General features: G+C 47.3%; 4 protein-coding genes across 4 annotated transcripts; 1 reads left to right on the top strand and 3 right to left on the bottom strand.

Moving 5' to 3' along the window:
• Positions 1–727: 727 nt before the first annotated feature.
• On the bottom strand, positions 728–1,741 carry N7533_001639 (uncharacterized protein; the record flags this gene model as incomplete). The annotated part of the gene is made up of 3 exons (XM_057098289.1): positions 728–950; positions 1,006–1,425; positions 1,572–1,741. Coding segments are annotated over 3 exons (813 nt in total), but the record flags the coding sequence as incomplete, so codon positions are not given.
• Positions 1,742–2,353: 612 nt separating this feature from the next.
• N7533_001638 (Zn(II)2Cys6 transcription factor domain-containing protein) lies at positions 2,354–4,947 on the bottom strand (the record flags this gene model as incomplete). Its single annotated transcript, XM_057098288.1, has 6 exons — positions 2,354–2,875; positions 2,939–3,243; positions 3,301–3,531; positions 3,612–3,946; positions 3,973–4,844; positions 4,912–4,947. 6 exons carry the CDS (start codon positions 4,945–4,947, stop codon positions 2,354–2,356), a joined length of 2,301 nt encoding a protein of 766 aa, XP_056963424.1.
• Positions 4,948–5,205: 258 nt separating this feature from the next.
• On the top strand, positions 5,206–9,834 carry N7533_001637 (bifunctional urea carboxylase/allophanate hydrolase; the record flags this gene model as incomplete). The annotated part of the gene is made up of 13 exons (XM_057098287.1): positions 5,206–5,276; positions 5,339–5,458; positions 5,519–6,141; positions 6,198–6,979; positions 7,036–7,054; positions 7,135–7,361; positions 7,504–7,748; positions 7,814–7,966; positions 8,027–8,363; positions 8,417–8,573; positions 8,634–9,063; positions 9,122–9,525; positions 9,584–9,834. 13 exons carry the CDS (start codon positions 5,206–5,208, stop codon positions 9,832–9,834), a joined length of 3,819 nt encoding a protein of 1,272 aa, XP_056963423.1.
• Positions 9,835–10,092: 258 nt separating this feature from the next.
• On the bottom strand, positions 10,093–11,372 carry N7533_001636 (D-isomer specific 2-hydroxyacid dehydrogenase family protein; the record flags this gene model as incomplete). The annotated part of the gene is made up of 4 exons (XM_057098286.1): positions 10,093–10,673; positions 10,759–11,042; positions 11,095–11,161; positions 11,225–11,372. The coding sequence occupies 4 exons, from the start codon at positions 11,370–11,372 to the stop codon at positions 10,093–10,095; spliced, it is 1,080 nt and encodes a 359-aa protein (XP_056963422.1).
• Between the last annotated feature and the right edge of the window lie 1,585 nt (positions 11,373–12,957).

Raw genomic sequence — 12,957 nt, 5'->3', positions numbered from 1 at the left:
TACCCCGCAATTCGTAGTCGATCTCATTCCTTCCCAATTCATGTTATCACCATAAATATGGGTGCCATTGGCTAAAAATGAAGTTGGGGTAGTGAGTTGGAGTCAATTTGATAGCCATTGATCAGTTGATAAGATACGAGTGAAGACAGAGCTGTCCAACCGGATTGCACCAATCTTCGGCTCGACTCCAAATAGTACTTTCCGGGCTACCCATTACTGTTAAACATCTAGCGGCGGTGGGCATCCACGGGTGAACTTGAAATTGCCTACGAGATTTATGCCCGACTCATCATGGCCTTTCAAGGTTGATGAAAGTTAGGTAGAGATATATATGGATGGTTTGGATTAAACATATTATACAACCAGGTCCTGCCCACGCGGTAAATTGCCCAGGTGGTTGGGGTAGCCCCCACTTGGGGTAACTGCGGTTGGGGTACTACTAGTGTATTGGGGAACATTCCGTTCTCCTCATTAACAAACAGGACGAAAGACGGATTAAATTAGATACCGACGGACATAGTTCAACGAAACGTTGAGAGTGTGAATTGAGTTATCGTACGAAGCTGGCTGATTGAACTCATGATTTTCAAACACGAATTTGCCCAGGTGGCAATCTCCAAGGGAACCTTGGAATGAACTCCAACCTTGGACCTCGAGAAGTCCATGTTGAATTATAAGACGAACCCATCATCGTTGTATAACTAATACTAGTAGTATATTCCAAGGTTTATACCATCGAGAGGTCGGGGAAATAAGTCTTGTTGAATATGTCAACAACGGCTCTTGTCTCTTTGACCAGCTCCAAACATCCTGGAACGTCCGAATGACAGCAAATGGAGATTGGATGATCTTTGACAGGCAATTCGCAAGTCGATCCATCGATCGCAACAGCAGTGCATGTTTCCATCTGCTGTGAAACGCGTCTTCGGACTTCGGCGAGATCCCAAGCCCTGTGAACTCCATTTTAGAAAGAGCAAGACGAAAAAGACAGATTAGGCCACTTACTTCTTTTTCCGCTCAATCAGCAGAGAAGCGTCCGCATTATACTTAACATCCGCATAAAACTCTGCAATAAACTCGAGCCCCAAATCCTTGGCCGCTTGTTCCATGCAAGTTCCCGGAAGCCCAAATACTTTGACACCCTTGGGTACAGCCTTGAATACAGCGACCGAAGTATCGTAGTCTCGGCAGCACATTCCATAAAGCGATCCATGAGGCTTGACGTGATGAAGGGGAACTTCCTCCCTGTCCAAGAACCCCTGAAGAGCACCAATTTGATAAATAGTAATCGCAGTGAGTTCTTCTTGTGAAAGTTTCATTTCGCGACGGCCGAAGCCCTGAAGATCTGGCAAGCCGGGGTGGGCTCCGATTTTGACTCCGTGTTGCTTGCAGCTGCGAACGGTGTCCATCATGATGAGGGGGTCACTAGTAGAAGAAACATATTAGTTAGTGCTAATCGTGAAACTTGAAGCTATGATGCTGGCCGGATTGTTTTTTATGATATGACTGGTAACCGACAGGCCGTCATGATTGTGACGGTCGCAAAGAGGGGAAATATAGTAAAGACATACGAGGCATGGAAGCCACAGGCGATATTGGCATGATCAATGAACGGAAGCAAATCTTCATCTGAAGTGATAGTCCAATTCCCAAACCCTTCTCCCAGATCCACATTGATGAGGGCTTTGTGCTTGATAGGTCCCATGATAGCACTTTGAAGCCGTCGCCGAATTAATGGTCGCTGATACTGGCGGTCACAATAACGCCAGGAATGGCTCGAGATCTTGAAGACTTGCCGTTCCTTGACTTGATAACCGGCCCGAGAGAATGTTGTTTAAAGTTATTTGAAAGATAGCGAGCAAAAGAATAATAAATTGATCAATCGGTCAAACATACACCTTTGGGGTCTTGTCCCCAGAGTCCAATTACTTGCTTCGCTCGGGCATTTAAATGACCCCGCTCATGCGGAGCTGGTTCGGTTCGGAATCAAACCGCTTCCCTGCACTACCCGGGGCTCACCGACTCCATTCATCCGACACTTACTTCAAGATATTTTCTCTCGGTTTACTGGGATCCACAGATCTGCGTTCGCCATTGAAGAAACGTCATCAAAGCGCCCGGGGGAGTATGCGACGTAAATGAAGGAAGGTTTCATGCGCTTTTGATAAATATCTAAAAAAATGTGGAAATTCAACCTCCCGGCTGATCCTAGACCTGAGGGGTCTCTTCCACGAAAATGAACTGTTCCTTCAGATTGGATTTATATATTAAATGGGACTGCTAAGATATTATGATATTATTGTACAAGAAACTCTATAAATTCGCTTCAAACATTGCCCTTTGAAATTAATCTTCAACACGGATGACCTATACTGGTATGTTCCGAGTCAAAAGCACCACCAGCCGCATCGTTTGAGAACTGAATATCACTCCCACTCAAAAGCCCCAGAGTAGGAAACCATGGCATGTAATTGAGGTTCACCTCGGAGAATTGATCATCCCACCACGTTGACCAGGCATCAAACTGTGTATCACGCTTGGCATCTCCCGAATTTGAAGCGTTGACATCTGAGCGATCGTTCAGTGGAAGGTAGGCATGATTCTGTAGATCTCTAAGGGTATGATGTACTCTCGATGGTCGTATTTCACGAGTGGCCCGAGAGGCTTCGGGTGTAAATTTCATACCAGAAATTCTAGACGTGGCTGGTTGGGCTAGGCGCGACTCCAGTCTATTAGCGAGGCTTTCGAGCAGGTCGCCCCATCGACTGCTCAAGTGGGTATCATCTACTACAGAGGTGCGAAGACCAGCAGCGACTTGACGAACAAGATCGAGAGATGTGGGTATATCAATCTCATTTATTCCGGCGGCGCAGCACTGATTGTTCGATTTAGCACCCAGGCACAGGAGCATAGAAAGAAGAGGACGAGGACGACTAACCTTGAGAAGAATCAAAGTCGCACCGAGTAATCTGGAGTATGATCGCACGGGAATATACTTCAGACTTCCATGAGGAAGTAGATCGTCAAGAACTGTTCTCAGGATACTGCGGGAAGCTTTGACCGTTCTCCTAAGATGCTTCTCTTCTTCCGAGTTCGCTGACGCGCATTGTGAAAAACCTCCTGGTGTGTCATTTCTACTATCGCAGGAGTTTCGATCAATCGCGGCTTGTAAAGCAAGACTGAAAATACAGAGCTGGGTATAGTCGTATTCGATGTTCAAGATATTTCGGGTTTGCTTGGCCACTAAACTCCCGAGGTCGGTTTAGTTTAAATTGACACGGCGGAGAAGCTGATACATACACTTTGCATGGTCGAACTCAATGAGCGATTCGGTCAGTGATGGTTCGAGGCCCCGAACAATCTCAAGATAATTTCCACTGAGAATTATTTCACTGGTAAATTGGGGCGAGACAAAGAGAAGGTCGTTCGCATTTTTCATAATAGTCGCGACGCGCATCCAGCATTCCGTCGCATCGTCATTCTTAATCCAGGGACTCGTAGTGGGAGTACACTGTGTCGGATTCCTTCGTCCTGAAATGATTTATGTCTTTCGTCAGCTTGAATCCTTCCAAAATGGGCGTCTATGATGTACTTGTGGAAGAATTACATACCTGGTCGACCCGGCTGCTGAGTCGCGTAAACCCATATCAAGCACCTAATACGGTAGAATCTCTCCTGTTCCCGACCAGCACAGATATCATCATGTGCAGCATCACCTTGCCAGAAGATATCATGATCTGAGAAAATACCCATCTCAGCCGCCAGCATGAAAACAGTAGAAAGCATAGATTGGCATAAGCGATCCGATCGAGCGAGCCAGTCATGTCCGGACCCAGGCCCGTAATAACGGCTACCAGCACCTTTCTGCGTTTTTTTCAACTCCGGAATCGTTATTGAAGAAGTATCTTCATCGGGCGGGGGAAGTGAAGCGCCCGTGGATGCCAATCTAGTAATAACAACAATGCCTCGCACGTTCCCAATGTGCGGAACCCATGGGACCAACTGTCTGTGTATGCTGGACGAGGCCCGTTGAGCGAACGGAATTCACCAACAAACAAGTCTTCCGACCAAGTTAATCGTGAAATCATTCCCTGTAGATATCTCCAAATCCGATCATGAACAATATAAGAACGCGCGACTGCAGCTGGTCCTGTCCATTTTCTGTATCTCGACCCGATCATCAATAAAGTGATTGTCAAAACGGGCTCCTCTTCAATCAAAATTGCGTGTTGAGAATGACATCGAAAGTGTTCCGGGACAACAGGTGAAAATTCAGCATGGAAGGTGTAGAAATGGTCGACCATATCGAGTGCTTCCTCTGCTGTGAAAAGCCCGCCACGGACAAATCGTAGATTGGACCAGGCGCGTAATGCCTCATTAGTGTGTTGGGTAGCAGTTGGATGAGCTTGAAGGCCGATGGGAGATTTGGTGTCATTTTCGGTGATATGTGGATCATTTGCCAGTAAGCTATCAGCGGAATTCTTTCGAGCCTCACTGTGCTCGCAAGCTTCCGAGAGCAGTGTCAATGCTTCATGGTAGGTTCGGGGGTGACCTTCCAGCAAAGCAGCTGCAGCTCTCCCATCTCCCGGTAATATTTCCCTTTCTCCCTGCCCGAGAGTTGCATTTCCGGATGATGATATCGAATTGGGAGAAAAAGTAGCATGTTGGGTCCGAGGATTTTGAGAAGAGGGTTGCGATTTCCGATGAGCGATTTTTCTTGACCGTAACGCGGCAAAGAAACAGTGTTTGCTCTCTCTGCGGCATCGTGCACAGGGCGGCTTGTTGGGCGAATCGGCCGATCCTAGCTCGCAGCGCACTTTCTTCTCCCTGCAAGGCTCGCAAGCCTGGTTACACAGTCAGAAGATCGACAGAGAGGAAGTGCGGGGGGTCAAAAGCTGATGGGCCACCTACCTGGTAGACTCGTCTGTGTTCCCTCGCATGCGACATGATGAATCAGTTGTACGAAAAATCCGAGCCGGGGGTATCCAGACTCTATATGAGATCTCCGAGGTAAGCGGTGATTTCCAGCCAGTCGGATGCACTGAATTACCCCAACACCCGTGAAATTTCCCCGCATCCGACGTTGGAGTACTGATAAGCTTATCTATTGGCCTCGGCTAAATGGAACTGGGGTTACATAGCGGAATACTAATACAGCAGGTACTGCATGACTTCCTGGGACTTGATACAATCAAGAGAGCCACAATGGAGAAATTGAAAACGTTACTGATCGCGAATCGGGGTGAAATCGCTGTCCGAATTGCCAAAACCGCCAAGTAATTAGATAAACCGTGCCCAGCATGTTAGTAACACCCCGACTGACACTTTGACTTGATAGAGAGCTAGGTGTCCGCACGATCGCAATCTACACTGCCGCCGACGCGACATCACAACACCTCCGAGTGGCTGATGAGGCAGTCCTACTATCTGGTGATGATTCTACCGCATACATCAACGGGTCAGTTCACTGCCATTCCCAAACGCAAGCTCTCCGAAACTGAGACCATGATACACCCAGAGATGCAATCATAGAGATCGCACATTCATATAATGTTGATGCCATTATTCCTGGCTACGGATTCCTGTCTGAGAACGTAGAATTTGCCCAAGCTGTCACCAATGCGGGTATGGTGTTTGTGGGGCCTCGCTCCGAAGCGATTGAATCATTCGGGTTGAAGCATCGGGCTCGAGATATTGCTGTGGCAGCCGGGGTTCCAATAGTCCCCGGGACAAAGGGGCTCCTTGTTACAGAAGAGGAGGCGGTAGATGCGGCAAATGAACTGGGATATCCGGTGCGAGACCTTGCCCGTTTATGGCTGTCAACCTTTGCTGACGATATTATCCTACAGGTGATGCTCAAAGCAACCGGTGGGGGTGGTGGTATGGGATTAACGATATGCAAATCCGTTGAAGAGGTCCGAGAGTCCCTGATACAAGTTAGGTCCAGGGGAGAAACCTTGTTCAAGAATGCTGGCGTGTTTATGGAGCGTTACTACCCCGAGAGCCACCATATTGAGGTTCAAGTCTTCGGCAATGGTCTTGGAGACGCCATTCATATCGGTGAGCGCGAGTGCTCAATCCAACGGCGCCATCAAAAGGTTGTTGAAGAGTGCCCCAGCCTATTTGTGGAAAGGCACCCAGGTCAGTTTCCACCTGTCTACTACCTCTTTTATTCATCACCAGCTGACAGTGAATAGGTCTTCGTGAAAAACTCACCTCCGCAGCGGTCGCTTTGACAAAGTCCATTCACTATGGATCTGCAGGCACGGTGGAATACCTAGTTGATGATGTATCGGGCGATTTCTTCTTCCTGGAAATGAACACGCGTCTCCAAGTTGAACACGGCATTACCGAGCTCTGTTATGGAGTTGATATTGTGAAGCTTATGCTTCAACAAGCCGACCGAGAGCTTTGCGGTCTCGGTGGTCTAGAAAAAAGCTATATTGAAGCTTTACAACCAGACAAGCCTTCGGGATGCGCAATCGAAGTTCGTGTGTACGCAGAAAATCCTGCACGAAACTATTCCCCTTCTCCTGGATTGCTTCAGCATGTTAAATGGAGGGAGTTGAGCGGCACTCGAATCGATACGTGGGTCGCTACCGGAACTCGAATTTCCACATATTATGGTGGGTCGCCACACTCGAACTATGATTCGAAAGAAAAAGCTGACTCGAAAATCTCAGATCCAATGATTGCAAAGTTGATGGTACATGATATTAGCAGAACAGCAGCCATTGATAAGTTAGGCGATGTCTTGTCGCACTCTACCCTCTGTGGACCACCCACAAATTTGGACTTCTTGCACGCAATCGTTGACTCTAGTGAATTCCGCTCGGGTCATACCCTCACCAACTTCTTGGCTAATTTCGAGTTCACACCTGCTGCGATCGATGTCATATCCCCAGGTGTATATACGACAGTGCAGGACTATCCAGGCCGCCCCACGACTGGGCGAGGAATTCCACAAGCAGGGCCCATGGTTAGTCGTACTCTATTTGTCTTTAAGATAAACATGTACTGACAACTAGATATTAGGACCCTTTGGCATTTCAAGGTATGCAGTTATTAGTTCCTACTACGTGTTGTACACTTTGAGATGAAGCGAAATATGCTGACGGAATCCCTTGTTTGCAGTTGCAAATATTTTGACTGGCAATCCCGTCGGTACTGAAGGCCTAGAGATCACATTGAAAGGACCAGAGATACGATTTCTCGCTCCGGCGGTGATATCAGTTTGTGGAGCCCCTATGGAAATTTCAATCGATGGGACCAACGTGAGAATGTGGACACGACTATACATCAAGTCTGGTCAAATTTTATCAATTGGAAAGCTTAATGGATCTGGGGGCTGTCGAGGTAGAGTAATCTCCACCATCGACGCCTGACCTACTAACTTGCCACAGCATACCTCGCTATTCGAGGAGGATTCCCAGGAATGTAAGCCGCTACTACTCATCCTTAAGTTTTCGCGACTCCCGAACTAATCACATACACAGTGCTCAGTACTGTGGATCAAAGTCGACATCCCCGCTACTTTCAATTGGCGGGTATCAAGGCAGAGCGCTCGCTCCAGGTGATATGTTGGCTATTTCGAAGCTCGATGACATGAAACCCGAGCCTGAACTCTCATTGCCAGCCCATTTGCGGCCTGAATACTCCTCTCACTGGGACATTGATTCCATGGTTGGGCCTTACGACGAAGGTTACATTGTATCCGAAGATATTGACATGATATACGACACAGTTTGGTATGTTCTGCACATGGCAAGGCCTAGAAAGATATCTTGAAACACTTCTAATTGCTGTCCCCCAGGGATGTCTCCCATAATGCCACCCGGGGCGGAATTCGCCTTGTTGGCCCTGCTCCTAGATGGGCAAGAGAAGATGGGGGCGATGGTGGGCAACACCCTAGCAACGTAATTGAATATGGATACCCGAACGGAACTTTGAACTGGACAGGAGACAGGTAAGCGACGGTAGAAAATGGCATTCATGTGCATCATGCTGACTCCACTGCCCTTTTCAGTCCTTGCATATTTCCAGTGGATGCCCCTGATCTTGGTGGCTTCATATCCTCGACGACAATTGTGAACGCCAGCCTCTGGCGTATGGGCCAGCTTAAATCCGGTGATACTATTCGATATCGCAGAATATCGTTGAAGGATGCTCTTCTGGCTCGCGGAAAATTAGAAAGGTTTTTGGAAAATGTGGCGTCACTGGTAGCTGGCCACTGCGATGTCAACAACATAGAGCCGATCTCCAATTCCAAATTGCCAGAGTCCACTATTTCTGGCAACTGGGGGAAGGCGTTGATTCATAGCACTGTTTTGGGTGAATCTGGAATATTCATGACATTCAGACAGGTAAGAAGTATTCTATCTTCCTTTGCCCATCCAATTCTAACCGTCGGTGGCAGGGTGGTGATGACTTTTTATTAGTCGAATTTGGTGATGGGAAGTTCGATTTGAATCACCGGTGCAGGGTAACAGCATTAGACCAAGCCTTCAATAAGTTTCAAGAGTCTCATGAAGCTGTGCGGCAAGCTGTGCTCAAGACCACAGGATGTTGCAATTGTGAGTATTCTCTCTCATCTCAGTAATATGCGACTTCGGCTAACAAGTGGCTGATCCAAGCGCTTCTCATTCATTATAATGGTCTGAAGCTTGCCCAGGATAAGCTTGTCGGGATTCTGGTATCGTTGCAAGAAACGGATGGCGATCTCAGTAGGTCGCATGTTCCAAGTCGAAAGTTCCGTCTTCCCATCTGCTTCGAAAGCCCAGCCCAGCAGGAAGCTATCCAGCGCTATATGGAGACGCAAAGACCATATGCTCCATTTTTACCCAGTAACATGGAATTCGTTGCTGGGATTAACGGCATTACACATGATGAATTAGTCGATATTTTCCTCTCGGTTGAGTTCATGGCTATATGTGTCGGATTCTTCTGTGGCGATACTATCTGTCTCCCAATTGATCCCCGCTACCGGTTAAAATGCCCCAAGCAGAACCCCAGTCGTGTGTACACCCCAGAAGGAAGTGTTAGCTGGGGTGGATCGTGCATGAAGTAAGCTTTTCCCAAACTGCGGGCATTGAAGGCAAGATTCAAATACTAATCGTGACAGCATCTACCCGGTTGACTCTCCAGGTGGTTATCAGATGACAGGACAGACTATTCCTTGTTTCGACCAATTGGGACTAAAACCCGACTTCTCGGCAGATCAGCCAGGGCTTTTCCGCGACTTCGATCAGATCACCTTCTACCGGGTAGAGAAGGAAGAGTTGGCGCGTGAGATGGCCCGTTTCCGGGCCGGTAGTTACAGATTCCAGTACGAAGATGTCATATTTGATATGAGCGCCCACAACCGTCTTCTCAATGAAACCAGTGAAGAAACAGCGGAATTCAAGTCTCGCCAAGCCAAGGCACAGGTAAAAATGCTGGCCCTAGAAAAGGAGTCGATGGACAAGTGGATGGAGGAAAAAACGAAAAACAACGTTCCTGCCGATGAAATCGAACTTCTGAGACAAGGTAAGCTGAAGTATCGCGAACACTTCACAAGTTCAATATACTGACAGAATATCGCAAGACCCTGATATTTTAACGCTATTTGCTCCTCTCGATGCAAATGTTTGGAAAGTTGATACAGAGGATGGTAATGTCGTTTCCTCTAGTCATCCTGTTATTGTCCTCGAGGCAATGAAGATGGAAGTCTCTGTTTCCTATAATGGGGATAAGAAAGATGGTTTTGATCAGTCCTTCAGAGTGGAGAAAGTGCTTGTTCAGCCGGGTGATACTGTAAAGGCCGGAGATGCGCTTGCATTTTTGAGAAATCTGTGAGTTGAGCAGGAATTGGAAGATTATGTGCCTAGAGAATGCGATAGAATATTCTGCGTTGCAATATCTAGGCGAAATTTAAACCTTGGAACCTTTCCAATATGTTAACCTCTGAACGCGCAGGAGAAAGAAGAAGTTCACGTGGAGTATGATATCCTCCCTCCTCCAAACTTGGAAGTCTCTCTATTTTCTAGACATTTCCCTGCTTATTTATTTCCATAACGTCAATTCGCACTGAACCTCAGTCAATGTTTGTTATTACTAGTAGCCTCTGCCTGCATAAACATTGATCAATGGCTCCCCCTTAGCCAGTCGATCCAGGTTCAACCTCAAGATGTCAAGCGACCGGGGAAGATATTCTCTGCCGTTCCCACTCAGATGAGGACTAATTTGCACATTTGGAGTATCCCAGAGAGGGTGGTCTTCTGGAAGTGGTTCAGGGTCCGTAACATCCAATGCCGCTCCGCTGAGCTGCCCGGCATTCAATGCGTCAATCAAAGCGTCTTGATCGAGGACCTTTCCTCGGGAAATATTAGTAATGTAAGGCTTAGCAAATGGGCTAGTGCTACTATCGGAAAGTAGAGCGAATTCTTCGGCACCAAGGAACTTGGTGGTCTGAGGTGTCAAGGGGAGTGAAATGACCAGATGGTCCAGGCCCAAGGAAAGGAATGACCGAACCGATTCCTTGTCTGTACCATGATGCCATGAGACTGGGATGGAGCCGTCTGCATCACCTGTTCCTGGAACGATGTAACCAGTATCCCTTTTTGATTCGGGGGTCTTGCGGGGAGAAGCGGTGTATGCATAAACAGACATTCCCATTGCTTGGGAAACACGACCAACTATATCTCGTTAGTCTTGTGGACCTCGTTAAATGCAATTTTTTGGCGTTTTGCAAGGTGAATTCATATCACGAGTAGTACATACTCTGTCGTCCAATGCTACCATAACCCAAAATTCCAACCTTCTTGCCGACCTGGTCGTGGTTACCCTGCATATATTGTGTCTTATCGTCCCAGCGATGAGCCTTTTGAGCCTCATACACCTGGAAGTGCTTCCGTGCTGCGAGAATCCAATTCATGATGGTCCACTCGGCTATCGGTGGACCGTGGATCCCGGAGCTGGTCGCAATTGGAATCCTACCCTCCTTCAGGATAGGATGATTCATGAGGTGATCAAGTCCGGCAGAAAATGTATGAATAAGCTTCAGGCTGTGAGAAGTTTATTAGCCACTGCGATATCAAAGATATTTGGTTTGGCTACTTTAGCGAATCTTCAAGTTCCGGCAGATCCGTGAATGTCACTAGAATGGTCGCATTGCGATACAGCTCTGGAGAACCTCACTTTTAGTATTTTTCCATGAGGAAATCTCCTATCAAGACGAGATACATACCACGGGGTACTGGTTCTCCTGACTTAGACTGGTAGAGAGTGAGTTCCGCGTCGGCGAACTTCTCTCGAAGTCCCCCCTCCACTTCGGGTGAGAAGACTTGATAAAATATCACGAGCAGGTGTTCCCTGGAAACCTCGACTGATCCCATTTTCGATAACACAAATTACCAATCTGGCTCCTTTGATGGTTGGATATTCAATGCTTGCAGTTGCAGATGAAAAAACGGTCCGAGATTTGGGAAGTCGCTGGATGTTAACGATAGGGCGTAGGGCGCTGGTTTCCCCACATCGGTCGGAAAGACGAAGGCCGAGGCAATTTGAGTGGTTACCGAAGAGTAGTTGACGATAAGATGTTTGCAGACCGTTGAGTAGAAGAGAGTATTTTCAGCAAGGTGAAAATGGGAGAATTTATAATATCAAATTTAGACATATTTAGTTAGTTCTAAATGGCGTAGGATGACGACAGAAATTCATCCGATGAGTGCATGCCGCCATATGTTTTCCAACGTTGTAGGTAGCCCATTTTCAAGTTGGCTTGAAGTCAACCTCTAGAAACGTTATGGTGCCCAGGTGATTGACAGTGTAACAGGAACCTTGGGAGATGAAGAAATAGAAACGAATACTTCAAACTCTGTTTCATGCAATTCCTCGCACCTGCATCCTTGCACGTTGGCAACCCCACTTGCGTGCTTCTATGACTAAATTTCTTTTCTTTTCTTTTCTTTCTTTTCTTTCATTTCTTTCCGATTCAAACGTCTGCTCGACCAGAGCTATATTGAATCGTTTCAGGCTGGGAATGGATTGTTTAAGTAACATTGTGAGTACTAGGATCATCGAGCGTTTGGTGCTCCACGCGGGAGAAAGTTCTCGAGCAGAATTAGCGGAGATGAAAGGCACGAACCAGTCGATCACTTTATTCAGTCTGGACCACGCTGCCGATCTCAAGATGCACGTGAATCCCAATCATCATTTACGCCCAATTCAGCTCGAAATTCGGAAGCAGAATTTTTAAAAATGCTGTCCACTTCAGTGAGCCTTTAGCGAGAAAACTGTCGATGGGTCTCCAAAGCACAAGAAATCCCAAAAATGGGCTGATAATCACATGTTGCAAGATACCTTATGAAAATATTTTGGAATCGTGAAGCCAAGCTGTTATAGATGTTTCAACGCTGCTCTTCCGCAACTTCCACAGCTTCTAGGGGACCAATCGCGATCATGATGTTTTTTTAAGAATGATGCACGACAGGATAAACTCAAGCCCAGCAGAATGCAACGTATTCAGCTCGCCACCAAACCCCCCTGAGATGTGGATGAGGTTCTCACACTATCTCATAACCAATCAACACAAATGGCATTGAAGCATGTCGCACACGAGCATAAATGAAAGACCGGGGCCGCTATGACCCGGAAATGAGTGCCGCTGTCTCCATCGCATTCTTCAGGGGAAGATCTACCTTGCACTGTCAACAACGCCGCCTCCTGCAGCTACCGCTGTCTCGACGTGATGCATCAACCTTTCAAAGTTCGCTCAATATTATTCCCTTGCTCGCCCGGCCGATAGCTTAAGGAGCGACCTAGATCGCTCGGACACTCCGATCGCGCACGCGCACTGATCGTTTTTCTTTACGGGAACACTCGAGGGAAAATCGGCATTTCACCCCATCGCACTGGAGCCGTGTGTTTGTAAGTTTGTGTGGAGCTGCCAGCCCGTGCAAAGCAGATCCACCCAGGAGC

This window comes from Penicillium manginii (genome assembly GCF_028828005.1).
Source record: "Penicillium manginii strain IBT 31320 chromosome Unknown utg000002l:1.0-5564898.0:1.0-5567710.0, whole genome shotgun sequence".
NCBI lineage: Eukaryota > Fungi > Ascomycota > Eurotiomycetes > Eurotiales > Aspergillaceae > Penicillium > Penicillium manginii.
The sequence above is the reverse complement of the archived record's forward strand: the minus strand, read 5'-3'. Positions and strand labels throughout refer to the sequence as shown.